The following is a 27,500-nucleotide window of genomic DNA, read 5'->3' on the forward strand; positions in this document are numbered from 1 at the left end:
GTGAAACAACAGAGTTGTTTAGAGTGAAAGAGCAACATCACTCTCTCCCCCGTATTTCACCTAAGTGATATTGAGAACTGCCGTTGGAGAGGGAGATGTAAGGGGGGGTGACAGGTTTGGGGGTGGGGAAGGAGTCTTCACAGGGATGCCATTTATAAGGGGATGGGGAGGGGAGGGGAGTAGGGATGAAAGGATTGCGTCATGTAAACTGATGACGTCACAGTAAGAGTGACATTACTTGACCCATATTTGCCCGGAAAATAAATTGATCAACTGATATAAATTATAAAAAAATGATAAAAACATGTATAAATAATTGGTAAATTAGATAATTGATGAAGGAAGGAAGGAAGAATTGGTGTGGGTAAGGATTAAGGTAAGAGAAGAAGGAAGGTGTCAGATAACTAAGGTAAAAAGTGCTTTTTGAATAAAGATATAATTGACATTGCTTGGAACGGAAAGGTTTGATAATTGACATTGCTTTAGCTATAAAGGTTTTGTAATATAATTAACACTGTTTTAACATTACAAAATGTAACAAGGTAGTTTTGTTATTAACATTCAAACGGAAAGATTTTATACTAAACATAGAGGTTTTATAATTATCATTGCTTGAAACGTAAAGGTTTCATACTTAACACTGCTCAAAACATAAAGGTTTCATAATTAACATTGTTCTATAATTAACATTGCTTGAAATGTAAATATTTTATAATTAACACTGCGTGAGTCTTAAATATTTTATAATTAACATTGCTTGAAATGTAAATACTTTATAATTAACTGCGTGAAACGTAAATATTTTATAATTAACACTGCTTGAAGCCTAAATATTTTATAATTAACATTGCTTGAAATGTAAATATTTTATCATTAACACTGCGTGAAGCCTAAATATTTTATAATTAACTTTGCTTGAAACATAAGTCTTTTATAATTAACCCTGCGTGAAGCCTAAATATTTTATAATTACCATTGCTTGAAACATAAATATTTTATAATTAACACTGCTTGAAGCCTAAATATTTTATAATTAACATTGCTTGAAATGTAAATCTTTTATAATTAACACTGCATGAAGCCTAAATATTTTATAAATAACATTGCTCGAAATTAGATATTGTATAATTAACACTGCTTGAAACGTAAATATTTTATAATTAGCACTGCCTGAACCATAAATATTTTATAATTAACACTGCTTGAAATGTAAATATTTTATAATGAACTTGCTTGATACGTAAATATTTTGTAATTAACACTGCTTGAAACGGGAATATTTTATAATTAACACTGCTTGAAACGTAAATATTTTATAATTAAAACTGCTTGAAATGTAAGTATTTTATAATTAACACTGGTTTAAACAAATATTTTATAATTAACACTGCTTGAAAATGTAAATATTTTATAATTAACACTGCTTGAAGTGTAAATATTTATAATTAACACTGCTTGAAAATTAAATATTTTATGATTAATACTGTGAAGCCTAAATATTTTATAATTAACATTGCTTGAAATGTGAATATTTTATAATTAACATTGCTTGAAACAAATATTTTATAATTAACACTGCTTGAAATGTAAATATTTTATAATTAACACTGCTTGAAACGTAAATATTTTATAGTTAAAATTGCTTGAAATGTAAATATTTTATAATTAACACTGCTTGAAATGTAAGTATTTTATAATTAACACTGCTTGAAATGTAAATATTTTATATTTAACACTGCTTGGAGTATAAATGTTTTTCTAATTAACACTGCTTGAAATGTAAATATTTTATAATTAACACCGTTTGAATTGTAAATATTTAATAAAGCCTAAAGACATTATTTATCAGAAAACAGTTGGCAGGCGGAGTTAGTGGACAACTTTTGCGTAAGGTGATAAATACCACGTGACGTCATAAGGTGATAAATACCACTTGACGTCATAAAACAACCACCTAACCGAATGTGCTCAGAAGAAAAAGAAAGGGGGGGGGGAAGAAGGATAGTGATGCAATGTGATGATAATTCCCACTCTCCGTTTTCTTTTATTTTTTCTTCATCTCGTTTTCTTTCATGTTTCATTTTCAATACATTCTGTAACCAGTCTTGAAGTTACAGAATGCCTTTGCCTTTGTATCCATATTATTTAATTTTTCTTTGATACGTGAGAGATTCACGACCAGAATGTTCAACATTTATAGCATGCAATCTTGGAAAGCCTGACACGCGTAAATGTGATTAATGTCCAGGGAACTTTTACATAGAGTTATTTTCTTGTTACAGAAACAGTTCGTGCTGCTTTGATGTGGTTAAACTGAAGACACTCACAAGCACCTCAGCAGTGCCTTCGTGTTTGCATATGTGTGTTGTTCTATATTTTTGTAAATTGTTTCGTGTTGTCTAATTCGCTTTGCTTTCTTCTGTTAGTCTATTCATTTTTCTAGGGTCCCGAGGCTTGAGAAATTGTATAGCCTATATAAGTAAACAAGTAAAAAATGCGCAGACATTTCTTCGGCGCAATCGAGTTTTCTGTGCATCGTATAATCAAGGCCACCGAAATAGATCTATCTTTCTGTGGTCTCGGTATAATACTGTATGAGCCGCGGCCCATTTAACTTTAACCACGGGCCGGTGGTGGCATGGCCTATATCGTTGCCAGAGGGATGATTATTGCTAACTTTAACCTTAAATAAAATAAAAACTACAGAATCTAGAGGGCTGCAATTTAGTATGTTTGAAGACTGGAGGGTGGATGATCAATATACCAATTTGCAGCTCTCTAGCCTCAGTAGTTGCTAAGATCTGAGGGCGGACAGAAAAAGCCGGCACAATAGTTTTCTTTTCAATAAACTAAAAATGTTTGTATGAATCCATCTTTTTTAAAATGTTGAAGTTCAGATTGCACTGAAAGGTAATGTAACACTTCTCACAACTTCTCATCTTTTCTCTCTCACCTCTGAGGAGTTTCAAAGGTGTGACGAAACTGTGTATGGATGGAAAGTGAGAATGCCTTGCCATTTTTATAATTTTGTTTTTATTTATATTTTGTTGTGTTTTTTTATGTTAATTTTTTCTTTTTAGTTCTCTCCCCTTCCCTTTCTACTGTTTGTCTCTTGTCCCAACTTAGTGTTGGTTTGGCTAACAAGAGACATCATGATTTTATAATGAGAGAGAGAGAGAGAGAGAGAGAGAGAGAGAGAGAGAGAGAGAGAGAGAGAGAAATAATAATAATAATGTATTCCTTACTTAGTATAAATTCAGTAGAAATAGAGAGTTGTGACTGTTTTGCTTATTAAATTCCGGAGATACTTTCTTTGTATTTTTGTTAAATATAAAATAGATTGATTGATTTGTGTGTGTGTATATATATATATATATATATATATATATATATATATATATATATATATATATATATATATATATATATATCTTTCATATTAAAGAATCGAGTTAAAACCCCTGGGTTTTTAAAACCCTGCAACACAATCCGATAATATTTTGGGGTTTAACGAGCCCCAGGGCAGGACCTCCCGCCCCTTCTCTCTCTCTCTCTCTCTCTCTCTCTCTCTCTCTCTCTCTCTCTCTCTCTCTCTCTCTCTCTGTTTACTGCCCTCAGTATGTTTACACTTTTAAAAGTGTATTTTTTTATGTTCATGTAATGAACATATAAATGAAGGCATGTGCATTCGAGCATATGTACACTGTTATGGGAGAATGTTTATGTTGTAATTTTGTAGAAATTAATACGCAAAAGGAAGGTATGTTGTTTATGTTGTAATTTTGCAGAAATTAATGCGCAAAAGGAAGGTATGTGTGTGTATGTGTGTGCCACTTTGCAGGAGGTCGAGATGGCTTGATATAATTCTCGTGCAACATGGCTTCTCCATCTTCCTCTTCCTGTTCTTCTTCTTCTTCTTCTTATTCTTCTTCTTCTTCTCCTTTTTCATGGGAGCTTACCGGCGGGTTTTCTTCTCTTAATTTGCCTGTGCCCTACTTCCACTGCTTGATCAGAGGTGGGTACTTGTTTAGCACTTGTTTAATACTTGTTTAGCACTTGTTAAGTACTTGTTTCGTAATTGTTTAGCACTTGTTGTTTAATACTTTCTTGGCACTTGTTTAGTACTTGCTTGGTAATTGTTTAGCACTTGTTTAATACTTGTTTAGTACTTGTTTCATAATTGTTTAGCAGTTGTTGTGTATATTTGTAGCATTTGTTTAGCATTTGTTCAGTATTTGTTTAGCACTTGTTTTGCACTTGTTTCATAATTGTTTAGCACTTGTTGTGTACTTGTTTATCATTTGGTTAGTACTTGTTTAATACTTGTTCACCTCTTGTTTAGTACTTGTTTCGTAATTGTTTAGCACTTGTTGTGTACTTTTGTAGCATTTGTTTAGCACTTGTTGTGGACATGTTTAGCATTTGTTTAGCACTTGGTTAATACTTGTTTAGCACTTGTTGCATAATTGTTTACCACTTGTTATGTACGTGTTCAGCACTTGTCTTATACTGGGGTGGCACATGTTGAGTACTTGTTCAGAACTTGTTGAGTACTTGTTAAGTACTTGTCTGCCACTTGTTTAGTAAATGTTTAGTACTTGTTCAGCACTTGTGTTGTAAAATAGGTCATTTATAAAATAAGTCAGTTATGAAATATGTCAGCCATGAATTAAGTCAGTTTTAAAATAAGGCAATTATACAACAGGTCAGTTATAAAACAGGTCATTTAAAACATAAGTCAGTTATAAAATAGGTCTGTTATGAAAAAGGTCACTCATGATATCGGTCAGCTATAAATCGGTTAGTTATAAAATAGGTCAGTTGTTTTTGTCTGGTAAAGGTTTTTATATATATATCTCTCTCTCTCTCTCTCTCTCTCTCTCTCTCTCTCTCTCTCTCTCTCTCTCTCTCTCTCTCTCTCTCACCGTAAATTATTGTTATTGGTACGCCATTGTGGCGTTTGAAATCATTTCACAAAATTTATCAATGGTCTCCAATTATCTCTCTCTCTCTCTCTCTCTCTCTCTCTCTCTCTCTCTCTCTCTCTCTCTCTCTGTGCGTGTGCGTGTGTGTGTGTGTGTGATAGGTATTTTGGAAAAGCTGTACTGATTTTTTAACTCTCTCTCTCTCTCGTAGATTTTTTTGGAAAAGCAGTGTTGATTTCTTAATCTCTCTCTCTCTCTCTCTCTCTCTCTCTCTCTCTCTCTCTCTCTTTCGTAGTTTGTTTTGGAAAAGCAATGTTGATCTCTCTCTCTCTCTCTCTCTCTCTCTCTCTCTCTCTCTCTCTCTCTCTCTCTCTCTCTCGTAGTTTGTTTTGGAAAAGCAATGTTGATATCTCTCTCTCTCTCTCTCTCTCTCTCTCTCTCTCTCTCTCTCTCTCTCTCTCTCTCTCTGTGCCATTAAGATCTATGCAGGAGCCCTCACATACTGCACACTGATGATCCACCCCCGCAGCAGTGACGTCAGTCTCCTCCTGCTGCTGACGTCAGAAGGGGGGAAAGTGGGGAGAGAGAGTGAGAGAGAGGTTGAAGGTGTGGTTGGGGGGGGGATGGGTTAGAGGTAGCTGGAATAAGCTGAGGGATTTAAATTTCATTGTAATGCTAAGAGGGAGTATGAAAAAGAATCAATTTTATTTTTGTTCTTCTCAGTTTTAGGTCATTACTTCGTCCATGTGTGTGTTTGTGTGTGTGTATGTACGAACAGGCTGATGTCTGTGTGTACGTATGTGCATGATTATAGTTAGGCAACACATACAGTACGCTTTATAATGACAAATCATGCCCTCGAAATAAGGGAAGATGTATTGATCAAGCACGTACAGTGTGTCCTTGACCCGGGAAGGAATGTCGTCATTAACATTGCCTGCATTAGAGAGAGAGAGAGACGTAAAATTGACCTATTTAAAACCGTAACGTGACCTGTGCCAAAAAAAAAAAAAAGCTTTTGATAACGTGAAAAATATGAAAAGGAGAGAGAGAGAGAGAGAGAGAGAGAAGGGGGGGAGGTTGGCCGCCTTCCTCATTACCATAATTTCGATTGCCCCATACCTCCACCTTTCTTGCTGTTATGTTTTTCCTTTCGTGTACAGAGAGAGAGAGAGAGAGAGAGAGAGAGAGAGAGAGAGAGAGAGAGTTCTTTATCGTCAATATAGTTTCAGTTGTTTCTTACCTCCCCCTCTCTTGCTATTCTGTCTCCCTTCTCGTGTGGAGAGAGAGAGAGAGAGAGAGAGAGAGAGAGAGAGAGAGAGAGAGAGAGAGAGAGAGAGAGAATTCCCCTTACGAAAGCTTAAATGGATTGTAGGGCTTATAACGTTCTTAGTTACAGGGTTACGTAACAAATTTTACAGAAGCTCTTTCTCTTGCTTTCTACGAAAGTTAGTGATGCCAATATTTCCTCTGTGCTTAAAAGAAAGAAAGAAAAGAAAAAGAAAATGCCTTGAAAATAGAGAAATAACTGAGGAATATATATATATATATATATATATATATATATATATATATATATATATATATATATATATATATATATATATATATATATATATATATATATAGTTATTTCTCCATTTTCAAGGCAGATTTTCATCGACAGAGAGAGAGAGAGAGAGAGAGAGAGAGAGAGAGAGAGAGAGAGAGAGAGAGAGAGAGAGAGAGAGATACAATTCCACACACATTAAGCTTTGTATAATTTAGCACAATTAAACACATGATTTATAATTATATATATATATATATATATATATATATATATATATATATATATATATATATATATATATATATATATGTATGTATAGACCTATATATGAAATTATTGTTTGCAATTACGGAAATTTTACTAAAAAGTGAAGTAAGGGTTTCACTGCCATAAATGTTGAGCATAGTTTTTCAAAACTTAAAAAATACTTAAAGAAATTGAATTTCTTGGGGATCAAAGCAAACTCGAGACCAAGAGAAAGAACTTCCTTTTTGTCTGTTGTTAAGTTTCTGTCAGAAAAATTTAAAATAACTATACTACTATCTATTTTCTTATTAACGTCAACACCGAGATTTCTTAACTTTCTACTGTGTGTAAACCTAACATCAGCCAATTTTTTCTCAACGTTGGAAACCAAAACAGATGACAAACACTTAAAATCCAAAAAAGAAAGGTTGTTCTTTAAATCCCTATCTTGTGAAGACAAATTTGTTAAAACTACCTCTTTCTTTCGTTTTTGTGCTCTAACCTCAAAGAGTAATAGTTTAAACTGCCATGAGAGATAAGTTTTCGTGTTGTGGAAATCATTGGAATAAACCTTAAATTTAATGACATTGAGGGATCTATAACGAACCTTCTCAGTCCGTCTAAACAGCTGTGGCGTCGAGTGGCCATAACGTCTCAAAATAGTCTCGGCAATTGGGCGGCTACTTGGAAATCTTAGCGTAATGATAAATAATATTGCCAAGACCAGTGAAACCATTTACTTCACTTTTTTAGCTATATATATATATATATATATATATATATATATATATATATATATATATATATATATATATATAAAATAAAATAAGTGAAACGGAAACACTGGAGTGCAGCACTCCAGTGTTTCCGTTTCCTTCGTGGATTTTATCTTTATTTATATATTCATCACGTTCCATATTTTCGTGATTCAGTTATACATATATATATATATATATATATATATATATATATATATATATATATATATATATATGTACAAAGCTTAATGTGTGTATATTGTATTCTCTCTCTCTCTCTTTGGTGGTCATTTTTCGCTGAACAAAAATATAGCAGACATGATCTTCCAAGAATTTCTGTTTGTTGGCTTCAAGCGACATGTAATAATTTAATGATGGCGAAAGTATAATATAAATATTCATTACCCGTAGCGGAATATTTTGACCACTACAAAACTCACATGTAATTTTCTTCGTTCATAATGTGCATTATTTATATGTACCCCTTTCAAATCAGCAGTTAGTTCTCGTACCCCCTGAATTGCTGAAACAAAAAAAAATTGAAATATAAAGTTTATATGATGTGTATTAGTAGCAAAACCATATTTTATCATATTTTATTCTTATTTTTTGCAGAAAAAAATAGCTTGCGTATATAAAAATATATTTTGCTTTAATTATTCACAGGCATCCTCGCACCCCTTGGGAACCGAGTTCGCACCCCTGGTTAAGAACCACTGCTTTAAAGCTTCCACGTTATGCTGAATATTCATAACTTTTCCCTCGTTTCAAACTTTCTCAATTCTCAAAATTTTCACCACTTTCTCTTCGCTATCCTTGTCACCAAGTATCATTGTTCCTATTCGTAATCGCGTCGTTATTAGCATCGTTAATTTTATAATATCACGTTTGATATATATTGTACCTGAACCCTCACTGTCTTCCACACACATTAAGCTTTGTACAATTTATAAAAAAATTAATTATATATATATATATATATATACTATATATGTGTGTGTATGTAATTTATTTATGTGTGTATATATATATATATATATATATATATATATATATATATATATATATATACATATATATATATATATATATATATATATATATATATATATATATATATATATATATATATATATATATATATATATATGCAAGGCCCTAATCAAGAAATGATACTATCAGTTACACGAAATAAATCCAAGGATTTCTGGATTTAAGTGTAAATTTTTTATACTATCTCCTAGTTCTTTTTCTCCTTTTTCTGAAGGCTTTAATAACAGTAAAGTAAAAGGGGCTTTTTGTAGCTGGCTTGTTCTCTATGGTCCCATTTGATGAATTAAAAAAAATTAAAACCAGTAAAAAATACGCGGAAGTTACTGAGGCGCAATCGAGTTTTCTGTACATCATATAATCAAGGCCACCGAAAATAGATCTATCTTTCGGTTGTCTCGGTTTAATATTGTGTGAGCCGTGGCCTATGAAACTTTAACCACGGCCACGATCATGGCTAACTTTAGCCTTAAATGAAATAAAACTACTAAGGCTAGAGAGCTGCAATTTGGTATGTTTGATGATTGGAGGGTGGATGATCAACATACCAATTTGCAGCCCTCTAGCCTCAGTACAGAAAAAGTACGTACGGACAGACAAAGCCAGCACAGTAGTTTTCTTTTGCAGAAAACTAAAAAGTGTTCATCAGTTGGACATTTCTATGTACAGTCGTGGACAAATTTAGTCTTGTGTATTGATTTAGTTCATGGCTCTACTACTACTGTTATTACTGTTACTAATACTACTATTATTGCTACTACTGTTTCTCTTGTTAATACTACTCCTACTTTATTATTTCTAGTACTACTGTTGTTGCTGCCACTACTACTACTATTATTACTACTAGTAGTATTATGATTATTATTACTACTACTTTTACTACTACTACTACTACTACTACTACTACTACTACTAACTCTTGTTATTACTACTCATACTTTATTATTACTTGTACTGCTGTTATTGCTACTACTACTACTACTACTAGTATTACCATTATTATTACTTCTACTACCACTGCTATTGTTACTGCTACTACTAATGCTATCATTACAGCTTCTCCTACTACTGCTACTACTACTGTTGCCATTGCTAGTAATACTACTATTTAAAAAATACTCATGGTAGCATAAGTCTTAAAATGGAGAAGCAAATCGACAGTTACAGGATGTATATGTACATATATTTAAAGATGAATCAATATAGATAGCTTTCGGGAACTTGTTTGGTTCCCATTTTCAAAGGGGAACCGAACAAGTTCCCGAAAGCTATCTATATTGATTTATCTTTAAATATAAGTACATATACATAACTGTGGATTTGCTTCTCCAGTACTACTATTACTATTACTACTACTAGTACTACTAGCATTATTACTACTAGTATTATCATTACAACTTCTCCTACCACTCCTATTGCTACTACTATCATCCTCATATCAGTAGTATTGCACACACCAGAACTATGTACATGAATGTTTCAAACATGAAATATTTTATACTTTTTTTTCCAGCGATCCCATCTCGGCTCTCTGACGTCAGAACTGACATCCCGTTTTATCCTTTTCCCCAAAGTCAGGAGGGATGTCGATATATTCCCCCCTCCCCCTTCCCCCCATTATCCCTTCCCCGCTTTATCCCCTCCCCCCCTCCCCGCTATATTTAGCAGCGAGGGAAACAGAAATAGCGTTGAGTGGGCGATCGTGTCTTTTTTCTTTTTTTTAAGGGCACTGCTTAGAGATGTGTTGGTTTGGATGCTGGGTGCTTGAGAGAGAGAGAGAGAGAGAGAGAGAGAGAGAGAGAGAGAGAGAGGAGAGGGTTTCTGTGAGTGTGGGAAAAAATGGAGGTTGATAATTTTATATATAAATTCGTGTTATTATTATTATTATTATTATTATTATTATTATTATTATTATTATTATTATTATTATTATTATTATTATAAGAGAGAGAAGTGAAGTTTCTTTGAGTGAGGAAAAAATTATAATTTATTTTATTTTTAAATTCGTGTCATTGAATTTTAACATTATTATTATTATTATTATTATTATTATTATTATTATTATTATTATTATTATTGATATGGGACAAGCCCACAGGGACCATTGACTTGAAATTCAAGCTTCCAGCGAATATGGCGTTCGTTTGAAAGAACTTTACAAATGATAACAGAAATACAGAAAGAAGAAATCAGTTATTAGGAAAGAGAAAATAAATGAACAAATTAATAAATTAATATATAAACTATAAGTAAGTCATTAAAACACAAGAATTGATTAGGAGTAGTAATGCGTTGCATATTCGCCTGAGCTTTTGAAGAGGTTCCAGTTGCACGACGCCCTCAAGGAGACCGTTCCACAGTCCAGCAGTAAAAAGAAAACAAGTAAAAATGCGCCGAAGTTTCTTCGCAGTCGAGTTTTCTCACAGCCGTTACAGCGTATAATCAAGGCCACAGAAAATAAATCTATCTTTTGGTGGTCTCGGTATAATGCTGTTTGAGCCGCAGCCTGTGAAACTTTTACCACGGCCCGGTGGTGGCCTATTCTATATTGTTGCCAGAAGCACGATTATGGCTAACTTTAACCTTAAATAAAATCAAAACTACAGAGGCTAGACGGCTACAATTTCGTATGTTTGATGATTGGAGGGTGGATGATCAACATACCAATTTGCAGCCCTCTAGCCTCAGTAGTTTTTAAGATCTGAGGGCGGACAGACAAAGCCGGCACATTAGTTGTCTTTTATAGAAAACTAAAAGGACCTGTGGATCTGAGAAGCCCCACAACGAGGAGCATTCAATGTATGTTGGTGTAAGTTAAGACTTTAGATACCCAAACCCTATGAGAAGGCTTTAAAACCCTGTAATCATTAAAAAAAAAAATTCCTTCAGCCCCATTACACGTGGGAGGTTGTTACGCAGATATTATCTGCACGCCAGAGGGTTTTCCGTACGTGCATCCACGTACATACGTACATAGAAACGTCCATAAGTACGTGAGAGCTCGTCGTTTACACCATACAAAGCCGCATGACCTTGAAGATTTCGGGCGATAAACAACTGGGTGGAACTGCAAATGTTTATTATTAAAGGCAGTTTGCAGAGTTCCGGTGTCGTCGACCTCTGTTATTTTTTCTAATGAGAGAGAGAGAGAGAGAGAGAGAGAGAGAGAGAGAGAGAGAGAGAGGGTCCTTGGTAGATGGGGCCCAGTTAATGTTCAGCTGAGTACTAGAAAACATTCCGGTTATGCTGGGCGTTCGCATTTTTGGAATCTCTCTCTCTCTCTCTCTCTCTCTCTCTCTCTCTCTCTCTCTCTCTCTCTATTGTCATTTAGTTCAGTTGTTGCGTCAATTCGTTGAACTTCACTCCTGTAGTGGTGGAGGCATCTTGTCAACAATAATAGTTCATTTATATAAATGAGGAATCTCTCTCTCTCTCTCTCTCTCTCTCTCTCTCTCTCTCTCTCTCTCTCTCTCTCTCTCTCTCTCTGTAAATTGGAAGTCAAGTTGGAATAACAAAATGCTCCTTAAAATCCTCAGAAAGGAAAGCCGGATAATTGAAGAATCATATGAATAAAATGTTCAGAGTTTTGAGAGAATATATCGTGAAGGACAGTCGACTCCATTTCCGAGTTTTTAAGAGAATGCAATATGAATGGCAGTCGACTCCATTTCCCCATGCCCCTCCCCCCCATGGAATGAATGGATGAATGGATGCAGAATTACCCCCTGCAGTCCCACCCCAGCACCCCCAACATCTTGCCACACGCAGAAGCAACAACCACAAAGTCCATTGTTGTCTCGACTGACCTTGAAGCGTGTCACGCCATCGGTGTTGATGTTGGCCTGTGTCTGAAAGAACCAAGAGGTCTTTTTTCCCCCTCAGGATCAGAATTAAAGGAGGAGGAGGCGGAGGAGAGGGGAGGAAGGAAGGAGGAGGTTGTGGCAAATGACGGGTCGAGGTCCTCCCGTTGACCTATGACCTTTCGCGGTATTTTCCAGGGAGTGGCCAAGAAGAGCATGTGAGGAAGGCTTGTCGTGGAAGGATGGAAGCAAGGAGGAAAAGAATGAGAGAGAGAGAGAGAGAGAGAGATAATGCGAGTTAATCACGCGTCTGTTGAATGAGAATCCTCTTTCGTCAAGCTGACGTTTTTGATGTATATAATATCTCTTTGGGGTTTAGAGTGCGCCGTCTTTTTTGCGATTTTCAATGTACAGTAGTTGAAGAACGAGTGTTTTTTTTTCCTAGATTTCTTTAGCAAAAGCTGGCGTGGTTTTTTTTTTCTAACAGCTAATTCCATATATTATCTACCCATACTCCTCTTTCCACTTAGGTATATCTTATCTCTTATTTCATCATTCCTGTGTTTTGCAGAAGGTAGTTTCCGTGTGGCTTTGAAGAGCATATTTTATTAATTTTTTGCTTTTCTTGTCAAGTTCCTTGTGAAGTCTTGGATGTTGACATTGTCTTAAAGATAAGGAAGTAGGAAGTGTCTTTGTAGTTTCTCATCCTGGTTTGTGGAATAGAATTTCCCCCTCCCCCATCAGTGCTATCTACAGTGATGTCTATAGTGTTCTCCCGTCAGCGCTATCTACATTATTTTATCAGTGCTATCTGCAGTATTCTCCCATCTGTGCTATCTACAGTATTCTCCCGTCAAAACTATCTATAGTATTCTTCCATCAATGCTATCTACAATATTCTCTCATCAGTGCTATCTACAGCATTCTCTTCTCCCATCTGTGCTGTCTACAGTAATCTCCCATCTGTGCTATCTACAGCATTCTCCCATCAGAGCTATCTACAGTGCTATCAACAATATTCTTCCATCAGTGCTATCTACAATATTCTCCCATCAGTGCCATCTACAGTATTCGATCAGTGCTATCTACGGTATTCACCCATCAATGCTATCTACAGTATTCTCCCATGTACAGTGTTCTACTGTCAGTAGATCTATAGAATTCTGCCATCAATGCTATCTACATAACTACAGGAAGATACTATTACGTAGTAATACTTATTGACAGTAGACAACATTATATATAATAATTAAATGCATGACTTGACAGCCTAAAATTTCATAAATAAGACAAAAATGTTGTAAAAAAAAATATCTTAAGTTTTAAGCAATTTACACAGAACTTTTTAAGATGGCTGTCTCAGGTTTAAAATGGAAATTTAAAGTCCCTTAAGTTCTGAATGACAAAGAAATTGTTTGTTTTTGTTTAGTTTACGTAATGAATTTATGCTTTACCTTGGAAATGCGTGGCAGTCGTAAAAGATCTTCATATTTCTGTTTACAACGTAGCAGTACATGCAGTGCGGCATGGAACATCGGAGCTGTTTACTAAATACATAAATTTGCATAACTGAATTAAGAATTTAGGCCAAAGGCCAAGCACGGGGACCTGTGAGATTATTCAGCGCTGAAACGGAAATCGACAGTAATAGGTTTGAAAGGTGTAACAGGAGGAAAACCTCAAAGCAGTTGCACTGTGAAATTAATTGTTAGAAGAGGGTGGAAGTGAGATGGGAGAAAGAGATTATGAAAGGAGGTACAGTAAAAGGAACGAAAGGGGTTGCAGCTAGGGGCCGAAGGCTTGTTGCAAAGAACCTTAAGTAATACCTACAATGCACCGCATGAGGTGCACTGACGGCACTACCTCCCTACGGGGACTATATGACATTGACGTGGCAATTTATGCTTGAATTATGAATCTCTCTCTCTCTCTCTCTCTCTCTCTCTCTCTCTCTCTCTCTCTCTCTCTCTCTCTCTCTGCTGTATTCCACGTCACGTTGCCACGTCCGTGAACTAATCCTTGGGGTGTTATTGATTTCGGCAAATGAATTTATTTTTAAGACCTGGTGATGAGGAAGGTCGCGGTTGTATAAGACGAGCGACCTTGAACGATCGACTGAATATCCTCTCTCTCTCTCTCTCTCTCTCTCTCTCTCTCTCTCTCTCTCTCTCTCTCTCTCTCTCTCTCTTATATATATATATATATATATATATATATATATATATATATATAAATTAAATAGTTTTACGTAACCCAGTATTATAATTTTAATTCCTTTTATTCCGTATTTAACTTTGCGCTGACTTTGCAGTATTTTATTCATCTGTGACCTTGAAAAGGAGCGGGGATTGGGGGCTCTGGGAGAGAGATGGGCCGGGGGGGAGGTAATACTGGTTAGAGAAGGGTCGATGAAGGGGAGCACCTACCCCCATCCCATATATGCACCGAGCCGCAACCTGCTTGTGTGTGTGTGTGTGTGTTTGTGTTTGTGTATATGTGGGGCCTTGAGAAACATACACACGCAAACACACAGTATATACACTAAAAACTTTTTATAAGGAATGTATTAGCTTCGTCGAATGAAACAAATTTCATTCATTTAGAATGAGTGACTTAATGGCTAAGTTTTTATGGATGTAAATACTTATAAATTATAGCTAAGGTGTTCTCTCTCTCTCTCTCTCTCTCTCTCTCTCTCTCTCTCTCTCTCTCTCTCTCTCTCTCACACACACATATGTGTGTGTGTGTGTGTGTGTATGTGTGTGTGTATGTATGTATGTATGTATGTATGTATGTATGTATGTATGTATGTATGTATGGGATACATGCAATGTTACCATGTCAGTATCCCAAAACTGTTTCATGAACACGCAAACACACCCATAAATCTTGCTGACACCCTTGTTCATAGGCCCATGTGCACACGATCGTTCAAGGGCTTATGATGCACTTATTAGTGCATTTGCGCGCCGACGAGCGCGCACAAGAGCAGCTGGTCGCTCTCAAGGCCACCCTCCTAATTTGGTTGAAGGTCGGGTTCAGTCTTACCTGAATCCGTGACCGCTTTATTGCTCTCTCTCTCTCTCTCTCTCTCTCTCTCTCTCTCTCTCTCTCTCTCTCTCTCTCTCTCTCTCTCTCTCTCTCTACCCGCCCACCTTGTAATTAGCCATCTCGGGAAATGAATTAAACGGTCGAATACACACACGTTAGCAACACGGGTCGTTTCCCGGATGTGCAAAAGAGAGAGAGAGAGAGAGAGAGAGAGAGAGAGAGAGAGAGAGAGAGAGATTCCACAAAGAAGCATAATAATTATTTAGTTTTATTTCGTCACAGGGGTTGAAGATTGTTTTTTTATAACGTAAGTATGTTACTCTCTAAAATATTATTAAACAAAATTTTTTTTACCGTATTTTGTTAAAGTGATCATTTGAAATACTGCTTAAAAAATTTTTAATTTACTATTTTCTTAAAGTGATAATTTGTAATACTGCAGCCAGCTCCGAAGGTTTCTCATTTCCTGCGTTGTAAAGCTTAATACTGTCTTCATGACACTGCAGAGGATGGTTATATTCGCAAATGAGGTAAAGAAAATTATATAAAAAATGGTCACAAGATAATTGACTTAAATATTTGTTGCCTGGTAGTTAATCCTGTTCTTTAATTATTTTCAAGTGTAATTTACAAAACTTAAACGTGATTTGCATTAGTGTAATTATAATTAGTCGTGTATTTATGTATGTGGTCGTGTAAATATATAATACAAGCTCACACATGAAATACGTGTTAGTTAAGCACAGGGAAAAAAGGACATATACTTATATGTAACGTGATTGTTTAAGTCTCCCATTAAGTACGTTTTCTTTATTTATTCGAATGTACGTTTTCTTTGCTCGTATAGGATATACTATAGCAGAATGCGTTTGACTCATTTGGCGGTACGTGTTATATATATATTTTTATTTTCCTTTTTTACGTATTTATTAGGAAAATTAGAAGTATTGTGTATTGTTAAATAAGTACTCATAGGTATTGCAATGTATTTTCTAAGTTTTTTTTTTAAATATTAGGAATATTTTTTGGGGAATCATTACGAATATTTTTTTTTTGAATCGTATAAAACATAGAAAATATAAAATCGAATTACATGTAGATTGTTCATGATCATATATATATATATATATATATATATATATATATATATATATATATATATATATATAATGTATGCATTATATACAGTGCATAGGCGTATAGGCCTAATAATGTTTAGTGCCTATTTATCATCGTAGAATTAGGTATAAAGATTCATTGTACATTAATACAATAAGACAAAAACGCATAATACAATGTTGTACATTAATAAAATAAGTTAAAAACAATGCATTGTTATTAACATTTTTGAATTATTTCTTTACAGTATCCAGACTCCATTGCGAGAGCGAGTCTTTCAAGATGGACCTGATTCTGGACATCAACTCCATGATATACCCGATGGATTTCGGTGAGTTTTATCTCTCTCTCTCTCTCTCTCTCTCTCTCTCTCTCTCTCTCTCTCTCTCTCTCTCTCTCTCTCTTCTTCTTCTTCTTCTTCTTCTTCTTCTTCTTCTTCTTCTTCTTCTCAATGAACTTCGGAGAGGTTTTCTCTCTCTCTCTCTCTCTCTCTCTCTCTCTCTCTCTCTCTCTCTCTCTCTCTCTCTCTCTCTCTCTCTCTGACCTATTTTTGTGTGTGAAAATCCCGTGTTTTGCCTGCCAATATTGATATTATTTTATATTATTTTAATATTCTGGAATAAGGTTTAGAAAACACTTACTTTTGTAACTTAACGCAAGTTACAATTTCGTATGGCAAAAAGCAACTTGAAATTACACCAAATACAGTATGTTGTTATAATAAAAAAATATAAATATATAATAAATAAAAATTTTAGTAACTGTAATAGCTTTCGCTAGTTGTAAGTACTTGAAGAATTTTCTTTTCAACTTATTTAAATAACTTACATTAATATATTGCATAGAAGTTATATTATGTTTGAAATATACTTGAATGCCTAACCTTTAAAATTATACTATCACAGATTTCTGCAATAATTCGTTAATTTTGTTATGTAAATTTGGTAGATGTTCAATTGTTGATGAATCTACTTAAAAAGAAGTATATTCTCCTTTATGCAATAATTGTGACGCCAAATAACACCATCAGTCACTCACTGAATCGTAAATCATTTGCCTAATAAAAAAAAAATTACACGAATAAATGAGTTATATTTTTTCAGTAATATTTCAAAGTCATCTTGGGCATTGTTGTAATGCCCCGAGAATGAGATAAGATAAAAATCCTTATCGATTGGGCACGTGTTGATCTCCCTGGCCCCTCTCCCCCCCTCCCCCGCCATCTTTTTTTTTATTAATTTGGCTTTGTTCCTTTGTATTATATTTAAGTTGTATTTTTTATGTATTTTTTGTGTGTGTTTTGTGTATAACTGTGTTTAGTATATTTATATTTTTAGCGTGAAATAATACACACATACATACATACATACATACATACATACATTATATATATATATATATATATATATATATATATATATATATATATATATATATATATATATATATATATATATATATATATCTCATCTTTTAGTGGTCATGATGCTTGCCTTACCAAGAGGAGGGCAGGAGTTCGATTTCTGGTATCCTAATCAATTACGTACTTTTAGTTAGTCGACTGCTGTGGGTTGATGACATATAATAGAAGGATTTATGTGGTTTGGTTGATGACTCCATTCAAATTTTACCACTAGTTACAATTATCAAAGCTCTCTCTCTCTCTCTCTCTCTCTCTCTCTCTCTCTCTCTCTCTCTCTCTCTCTCTCTCTCTCTCTCTCTCTCTCTCTCTCATCAAAAATTTAAAATCGAATTACTTGTTATGACTTTTGAAATCTAGAATATTATTTTATTTTGTATAATTATGGGTATTTGCATATCTCAGTTTCAGTGTTAGCAACCTTATAGTGTTATTAATTATCTTTGTAGGAGCAACAATCAATAACAATCGGTAACAAACAGTAGTAATTGAGCCATTTTGATAATAGGGGAACGGTTCTAAGGAGTGACCTGTCATAAGAGTGACAGAACAAAGGAGTGAAACCTCGGATATAAATTTCAAAGGAGTGACAACCATACAACCAATATTCTGGTTTTTTAGATAAAATCTTAATAATTTTATCATTTTTATAATTTTTGGTTACTTTATTACTCCTTTGTTATGTCACTCCTTTAATGCGGCATTTATGTCACTCCTTAGTAATGGCGCTTCTGTGAAATGTCACTCCTTTAACACGGTATATATCTCACTCCTTTGTTATATCACTCCTTTAATACGGTATTTATGTAATTCCTATGAAATGTCACTCCTTTTATACGGTATTTATGTCACTTCTTTATCATGTCACTCCTGTGAAATGTCACCCCTTTAATACGGTATCTATCACCCCTTTAATACTGTATTTATGTCACTCCTATGAAATGTCCCTCTAATACAGTATTTATGCCACTCTTTTAATACGGTATTTATGTTACTCCTTTAATACAGTATTTATGTCACTCCTCTAATATGGTATTTATGTCACTCCTTTAATACGGTATTTATGTCACTCCTTTGTTATATCACTCCTTTGATACGGTATTTACGTTACTCGTTTGTTATGTCACTCCTTTAATACGGTATATATGTCACTTCTTTTTTATACGGTATTTATGTCACTCATTTTCTATACGGTATTTATGTCACTCCTATGAAATGTCACTCCTTTGTTATGTTGCTCCTGTGAAATGTCACTCCTTTGTTATATCATTCCTTTGCTGTGTTACTCCTATGAAATGTCACTCCTTTGTTATGTCACGTTTATGAAGGTTATTAACTTAAATATTTGTATATATGATAAGTAGTTTTGTCATTTATCGTCAGTGCTACAGTTTTCTGATATGTAATTTCGCCTTGCTTTAATGTTTCTTTCCCTTTATCTATCTGTTTCTTTATTTATTTATATATTAATTTTTTCATTACGCATTATAAAGGGAAAATGGTTATTCCTCCATATTGTTATGAAACACCACGCCGCAAGTGTTATCTTTTGTGTTTTAAGCTCTGAAGTATTTCGGTACTCGTTAAGACGATAAGAATACAAAGAGAACAAGAGGTTAACTACATTTGTTTTTTATAGTAGCTTTGGTGCGGGTTATGTATCATTTTATTGATTGCATACACATACACACACACACTCACATTATTGTATGTATCCGAGTGTATGTGTAAATATATATATATATATATATATATATATATATATATATATATATATATATATATATATATATATATAGCCTATAGCCTATATACATATATATATACAGTATATATATTCACACATAATAATATTATGTGTGTATATATATACTGTATATTATATATATGTGTGTATATATATATATATATATATATATATATATATATATATATATATATATATATATATATATATATATATATATATATATATATATATATATAGTATAATATATTATATATATATATAAACACATATATACAGTATATATATATATATATATATATATATATATATATATGTATAAACATATATATATATATATATATATATATATATATATATATATATATATATATTTACACATACACTCGGATACATACAATAATGTGAGTGTGTGTATGTGTATTCAATCAATAAAATTATACATAACCCACACCAAAGCTACTATAAAAAACAAATGTAGTTAACTCCTTGTTCTCTTTGTATTCTTATCGTCTATACACACACTTGGATACATTCATACATATTAGACATATATATCTACATATATATGTATAATTGTTATTATTTATTTATATATATATATATATATATATATATATATATATATATATATATATATATATATATTGTTCAGGTTCTCTTCTTTCCCCCTTTTGTTTCTAGATCAAGTGCCAATTTACGTAAAGACTTTCTTGGTCTACCCACTGCCTCAGCTATGATGTCTTTTGACTCCTGAGAAAAGACTTCAGGCCTTCCAAGATTCTCAATCTTTTCGCGATGACAGTCATATGGATTTTTGTTCCAGTTTCTTTTAACAAAGGATTCATCTCTTTTGAATGTATTTAGCTATCCACGAACGTGAAATGAAGGATGCACCAGCATCCATGACCTCATATATATATATATATATATATATATATATATATATATATATATATATATATATATATATATATATATATATATATATATATATATATATATTGTTCAGGAAAGGTCTATGACAGCTGACTAGTCTGTTATTGACAATGACACACAAGCATCATTCCATGTCCTGTGTAATTATATTACCGCCACGAATTACCGATGCTGTTATTCACTCATGGTCAATCCATTTAACCTTGTACTCAAGAGGGATCAAGTGAAAATAGAAATTCAATGACATCTATATTTCAGAGAGAGAGAGAGAGAGAGAGAGAGAGAGAGAGAGAGAGAGAGAGAGAGAGAGAGAGAGAGAGAGATTGTCACAGTCAGGCAGGCTCGTGCCATGATAACAACAAAAATATTGATAAGGCTGATAATTTCAGCCTTTGTTTGGTATTGGAGAGGATCGCTCGGTAGTAGCAGGAATTGGGGGGGGGAGGGGTTGAAATGGGTTGGGAAGGGGAAGGGGAAGGGAAGGTTCGGATATCTGTAGAAGGCGGTACCTCAGGGCGTTTCTCCATCCATTGTTCTGTGTTTGCATGTCATGTTATGTTATGTTTGCTTATTTTCAATTTGTTTCTTTGCTTTAAATATTAAGTTTTAAAGGGATATATTTTACATATTAGAGCTGATTTCGTATTTTTTAAAGTATTTTTTTAGTATTTTATTTAAAAAAATTATTTTTATTTTTTAATTATTTTTCTTACCTAATTGAATTCCCTTTTTCCTTTAACAACAAAGGAAATAATGAAGGTTATATTCTTTACGCTTTCCTGAATTGATCAACGACATCCTCAAAAGAGAGAGAGAGAGAGAGAGAGAGAGAGAGAGAGAGAGAGAGAGAGAGAGAGAGAGAGAGAGAGAGAGTAATTCAGATCGTTTTCTTAATTCGCTTAGACATTCCATGTTTTTCGTGAGCTAATCAACGACATCGTATAGAGAGAGAGAGAGAGAGAGAGAGAGAGAGAGAGAGAGAGAGAGAGAGAGAGAGAGAGGATTGCCTTAACTCCAGTAGTACAGACGTAATTGACTGAAGTCTTATCTTCAGGAGAGAGAGAGAGAGAGAGAAAGAAATGAGTTGCCTTACAGAGAGAGAGAGAGAGAGAAGAAGGGAATTGCCTTACATTCAGTCGTATAAAACAAACCAATTCATTTTCAGTCATATTCTGAATTACAATTATTTTTATATTTTTTCCAGTAGGTGAAATTTGATCAAATATTCGTTCACATTCATTTGGAACAAAATAGATGAGATATCTTTTCAAAGCAAAGAAAATAGCGCCGCTTAAATGTTTGAAAATGAAGTGCAACAAAAAGATCCGTCCTTCTGTAAGTTGGTTGCTTGCAGGTATTAGATTTTATGTCTTTTTCTCAAATGATTTTATGTCTTTTTCTCAAATGATTTTATGTCATTTTCTCAATTGATTTTATGTCTTTTTCTCAAATGATTTTATGTCTTTTTCTCAAATGATTTTATGTCTTTTTCTCAAATGATTTTATGTCTTTTTCTCAAATGAGTTTATGTCTTTTTCTCAAATGATTTTATGTCTTTTTCTCAAATGATTTTATGTCTTTTTCTCAAATGATTTTGTCTTTTTCTCAAATGATTTTATCTTTTTCTCAAATGATTTTATGTCTTTTTCTCAAAAGTGGATGCGGTTTTGTTTTCATATGTTATTTATAGTATTTGGATTTTTTTTTGTCCGAATTTGACTAGGATTAGGTAGGATAAACAAGTGTAGGTTAAAAGATCTCGGGAAAACCCAATTTTCAAAAGGTCCGGGAAAAGCCCTAATTTTCAAAAGGTCTAGGAAAAACCCAAATTTTCAAGGTCTGGAAAAAACCCTAATTTCCAAAAGGTCTGGGAAAAACCCTAATTTTCAAAAGGCCTGGGAAAAACCCTAATTTTCAAAAGGTCTCGGAGAAGCCCTAATTTTCAAAAGGTCAAGGAAAAACCTTAATTTTCAAGAGGTCTGGTAAAAGCCTAAATTTCAAACTAATTTTCAAAGGGTCTGGGAAAAGCCCTAATTTTCAAAAGGCCTGGAAAAACCCTAATTTCCAAAAGGTCTGGAAAAACCCTATTTTTAAAAAGGTCTGGAAAAAGGGCTAATTTTCAAAGGTCTGGAAAAAACCCTAATTTTCAAACGGTCTGGGAAAAACCCTAATTTTCAAAAGGTCTGGGAAAAACCCAAATTTCAAAAGGTCTGGTAAAAACCGAAATTTTCAAAAGGTCTGGGAAAACCCTAATATTCATAAGGTTTGGTTAAAGCCCTAAATTTCAAAAGGTCTGGGGAAAACCATAATTTTCAAAAGGTCTAGGAAAAATCCTAATACATATTAAGTCTGGGAAGAGCCCTAATTTTCAGAAGGTCTGAGAAAAACCCTAATTTTAAAAAGGTCTGGGAAAAATCCTAATTTTCAAAAGGTCTAGGAGAAACCCTAATGTTCGAAAGGTCTGGGAAAAACCCAAATTTTCAAGAGGTCTGGGAAAACCCTAATTTTCAAAAGGTCTGGGAAAAACCCTAATTTTCAAAAGGTTTGGGGAAAACCCTGATATTCAAAAGGTTTGGGAAAACCCTAATTTTCTAAAGGTCTGGGGAAAACCCTAATTTTCAAAAGGTCTGGGAAAAATCCTAATATTCGAAAGATCTGAAAAAACCCAAATTTTCAAAAGGTCTGGGGAAAACCCTAATTTTCAAAAGGTCTGGAAAAAACCCTAACTTTCAAAAGGTCTGGGAAAAACCCTAATATTCGAAAGGTCTGGGAAAAACCCTAATATTCGAAAGGTCTGAGAAAACCCTGATTTTCAAAAGGTCTGGGAAAAGCCCTAATTTTCAAAAGGTCTGGGAAAAACCCTAATTTTCTAAAGGTCTAAGAAACCCCTAATTTTCAAAATGTCTGGGAAAAGCCCTAATTTTCAAAATGTCTGGGAAAAGCCCTAATTTTCAAAATATCTGGGAAAAGCCCTAATTTTCAAAGGGTCTGGAAAAACCCTAATTTTCAAAATGTCTGGGGAAAAGCCCTAATTTTCAAAAAGCCTGGGAAAAGCTCTAATTTTTTAAAGGTTTGGGAAAAGCCCCAATTTTCAAAAGGTCTGGGAAAAGCCCTAATTTTCAAAAGGTCTGGAAAAAGCCATAATTTTCAAATGGTCTGGGAACACCCTAAGTTTTAAAAGGTTTCGGAAAAACCCAAATTTTCGAAAGGTCTGGGAAAAACCTTATTTTCAAAAAGTCTGGGAAAACCCTAATTTTCAAAATGTCTTGGGAAAACCCTGATTTTCAAAAGGTCTGAGAAACCCCTAATTTTCAAAAGTTCTGGGAAAAACCCTAATTTTCAAAATGTCTTGGGAAAACCCTGATTTTCAAAAGGTCTGAGAAAACCCTAATTTTCAAAAGTTCTGGGAAAAACCCTAATTTTCAAAAGGTCTTGGGAAATCCGTAATATTCGAAAGGTCTGAACAACCTCTTGCCACTACCTCTTTTGCGAAATGCTTTTCTCCCACTTTACATTAAAGAAATATATTTGTTTATTTATTTTTTTTATTTGCTTTGTCTGAAAGGGATATTTCCCCTCACGAACCCAGGTCAGTAAATATCCTCATAAATACTTTTTTTTATCATCAGACTAGTACATTTTCCCCTCAGACTCTGTTACTTTCCTCCTCAGACTCTATTATTTTCCCATCGACTACTATTTTCCATTACCTTTTCCTTCAGATTCTCTTACTTTTTCTCCTCAGACTCAATTGCATTTTCCCCTCAGATTCTTATTACTTTTTCCTCATCAGATTCTATTATCTCCCTCAGATGCTCTTACTTGTTGCCCCTCAGATTCTTTTACTCTTTTCCTTCAGACTCTATTACTTTTCCCGTCAGACTATTACGTTTTCCCTCTCAGACTCTACTACTTTTCCTCCCTCAGACTTTATTACTTTTTCCCTAAGACTGATATTTTTCCCCTCAACCTCCAGTACTTTTCCCCTCATACTCTATTAATTTTTTCCTCAGACTGATACTTTCCCCTCAACCTCTATTACCTTTCCCCCTCAGACTCGATACTTTTTCCTTTTCCCCTCAGACTCATTACTTTTTCCCCTTACAGTCCATTACTCTCGCCCCCTCAGATTCAGTTACTTTCCACCAGACTCTATTCCTTTTTCTTCTCAGACTATAACTTTTTCCCCTCAGGCTCTGTTACTGTTTTCCATCAAGATCGATTTCTTTTCCTCTCAGACTCTATTACTATTTCCCCTCAGATTCAGTTACTTTTCTCCTCAGACTCAATTATTTTACCCCTAAGTCTGTGTTACTTTTTGCCCACAGACTGTTACTTTTTCCCCTCAGACTCTTACTTTTTTCTCAGGCTCTATTACTTTTCTCCTCAGACTTACTTTTTCCCGTCAAACGTTACCTTTTCCTCGTTAGACTCAATTACTTTTTCCCATCAGGCAGGCTATATTACTTTTCCCCTCTGACTCTATTACTTTCCCCTCTGGCTCTATTACTTTTCCCCTCTGACTATTACTTTTTCCCATCTGACTATTACTTTTTCCCATCTGACTCTATTACTTTTCCCCCCCTGTGACTCAATTAGTTTTCCCCATCAGGCTCTTACTTTTTCCCCTCTGGCTCTATTACATTTTCCCCCTCTGACTATATTGCTTTTCTCCCTCTCAGACTCTATTACTTTTTCCCCCTTTAGACTACTTTTTCCCCCTTTAGACTATTTCTTTTTCACCTCTGATTACTTCTCCCCCCCCTCTCAGAGACTCTTTTACTTTTCCCCCTCTGATTCTAATACTTTCCCTCCCTCTGATTCTATTACTTTTCCCCCTCTGATTCTATTACCTTTCCCCCCTCTGGCTCTATTACAGTTTCTCCCTCTGACTCTATTACTTTTTCCCCCTTTGGACTATTTCTTTTCACCTCTGACTCTATTACTTTTTCTCCCTCAGACTCTATTGCTTCCCCCTTTATAGACTCAATTACTTTTTCCCATCAGGCAGGCTATATTACTTTTCCCCTCTGACTCTATTACTTTCCCCTCTGGCTCTAGACTCTGACTTTGCTTTTTCCCATCTGACTATTACTTTTTCCCATCTGAGACTTTTCCCCTTGCTCTTTCCCCCTCTGACTCTATTGCTTTTCTCCCTCTCAGACTCTGTTTTTTCCCCCTTTAGACTACTTTTTCCCCTTTAGACTATTTCTTTTCACCTCAGACTCTATTACTTTTCCCCTCTGATTCTAATACTTCTTTACTTTTCCCCTCCTATTACCTTTCTCCCCTCTGGCTCTATTACAGTTTCTCCCTCTGACTTTATTACTTTTTCCCCTTTGACTATTTCTTGTTCACCTCTGACTCTATTACTTTTTCTCCCTCAGACTCTATTGCTTCCCCCCCTTTAGACTCTATTACTAGACTCTGTTGCTCTTTCCCTCAGACTCTATTACTTTTCCTCCCTTAGACTCTGTTACTCTTTCCCCCTGACTTATTACTTCCCCCCATCAGACTCTATTGCTTTTCCCCCATAGACTCTATTATTTTTTCCTCCTCAGACTCTTACTTTTTCCCCTCTGACTCTTTTACTTCCTCCCCATTCTGGCTGTATTACGTTTTCCCCCTCTGACTCTAGTACATTTACCCCCCTCTGACTCTAGTACAGTTTCCCCCTTAGACTCTATTACTTTATCCCCTCTGACTCTATTCCTTTTCCCCCCTCAGACTCTATTACTTTTTCCCCTCGGACTATTACTTCCCCCTTGGAATATTTCTTTTTCACCTCTGACTCTATTACTTTTCCCTTCTGACTCTGTTACTTTTTCCCCATCTGACTCTATTTCATTTTCTCATTCAGACTCTGTTACTTTTTCCCCTTCAGACTCTGTTACTTTTTCCCCTCTGACTCTATTACTTTTCCCATCAGGCTCTATTACTTGTTCCCCCCCTCAGACTCAAAGCAATCTATTTGCTAATGCCTTATACTTCTTTCTAACTCTCTTCTCTTTTCCCATCATGCTCGAGTGAGGTTGATGATTTATGGTTTATACTCTGGTTCGAACCCGTTCCCTTTGGTCCACGCCGGTCAACTCTCAGTGGCATTTGGTTAACCTGGTTAAGAATGTGGTCTATTGATTTTGACGAATTTAGTTGGTAAACTTCGCGTGGGAGTCTACTCCAGTGTGCTTTCGGACAGTGAAGAATGTTTGGGTTTTCGCGTATTTAAAATGCAGAAGAGGAGGTCATTTTCAGAGAGAGAGAGAGAGAGAGAGAGAGAGAGAGAGAGAGAGAATGCGCGCACACGTAGATGGGCGTCACTGCCATTCACTCATGCCATCTTTCCTCCCTCCTGTTTCTTATCTGTGACAGACACAATTGTCTGTTCGTGGCTGGTGGTGGCGCCATTGATAAGCTGTTTACCCCCCCTCCCTCCTCCTCCCCTCCCTTTCTCCCCTCCCCACTCCCTAACTGGTGTTTTCCTTATAACGATAAAGTGATATGCTTTTTGGAGACCCCCTCCCTTCCCCGCCCCAGCCATTTCCCCTTATGTGTGCTTTGTCTCTACCTTGTGCTATAAAAGGATGGCCATCCACGATTTAGCCGTAGTTCAGCTGGAGTCGGCAAAGCGACCAGGACCGTACCTGTAGTTTAACCCGGACAGTGTTTTAACTCAGTTGGTTCCTCGTTCTCCCCTTGTTTACCTGGCGGAACAAAATGGCTGCTTTTCCCCCAACCCTTTCATTTGGTTCTTTTGATGTTTTTCTATTTTCTCTCGGGGAGGATGTGTACATTTAAAGTGTGTTATTGTGGTTGCATTTTTTGGTCGTAAATATTTTTTAATAGAATAATAATTCATTTTATAATTAGCATATAAAAGTGTTTTTTGGTAA

General features: G+C 34.8%; 1 protein-coding gene across 11 annotated transcripts in view; it reads left to right on the forward strand.

The window, feature by feature from the left end:
- The window catches only part of Rpb8 (DNA-directed RNA polymerases I, II, and III subunit Rpb8), a 450,933-nt gene that overhangs the window by 372,556 nt on the left and 50,877 nt on the right, over positions 1-27,500 (forward strand). For all 11 annotated transcript variants that reach the window (XM_067088334.1, XM_067088344.1, XM_067088338.1 and 8 more), the window contains one exon: positions 16,749-16,832. In XM_067088334.1, coding sequence (XP_066944435.1) covers positions 16,749-16,832 — 84 coding nt within the window. The remainder of the gene's footprint in view (positions 1-16,748; positions 16,833-27,500) is intronic.

Source organism: Macrobrachium rosenbergii, chromosome 44 (genome assembly GCF_040412425.1).
Source record: "Macrobrachium rosenbergii isolate ZJJX-2024 chromosome 44, ASM4041242v1, whole genome shotgun sequence".
NCBI classification, from domain to species: domain Eukaryota; kingdom Metazoa; phylum Arthropoda; class Malacostraca; order Decapoda; family Palaemonidae; genus Macrobrachium; species Macrobrachium rosenbergii.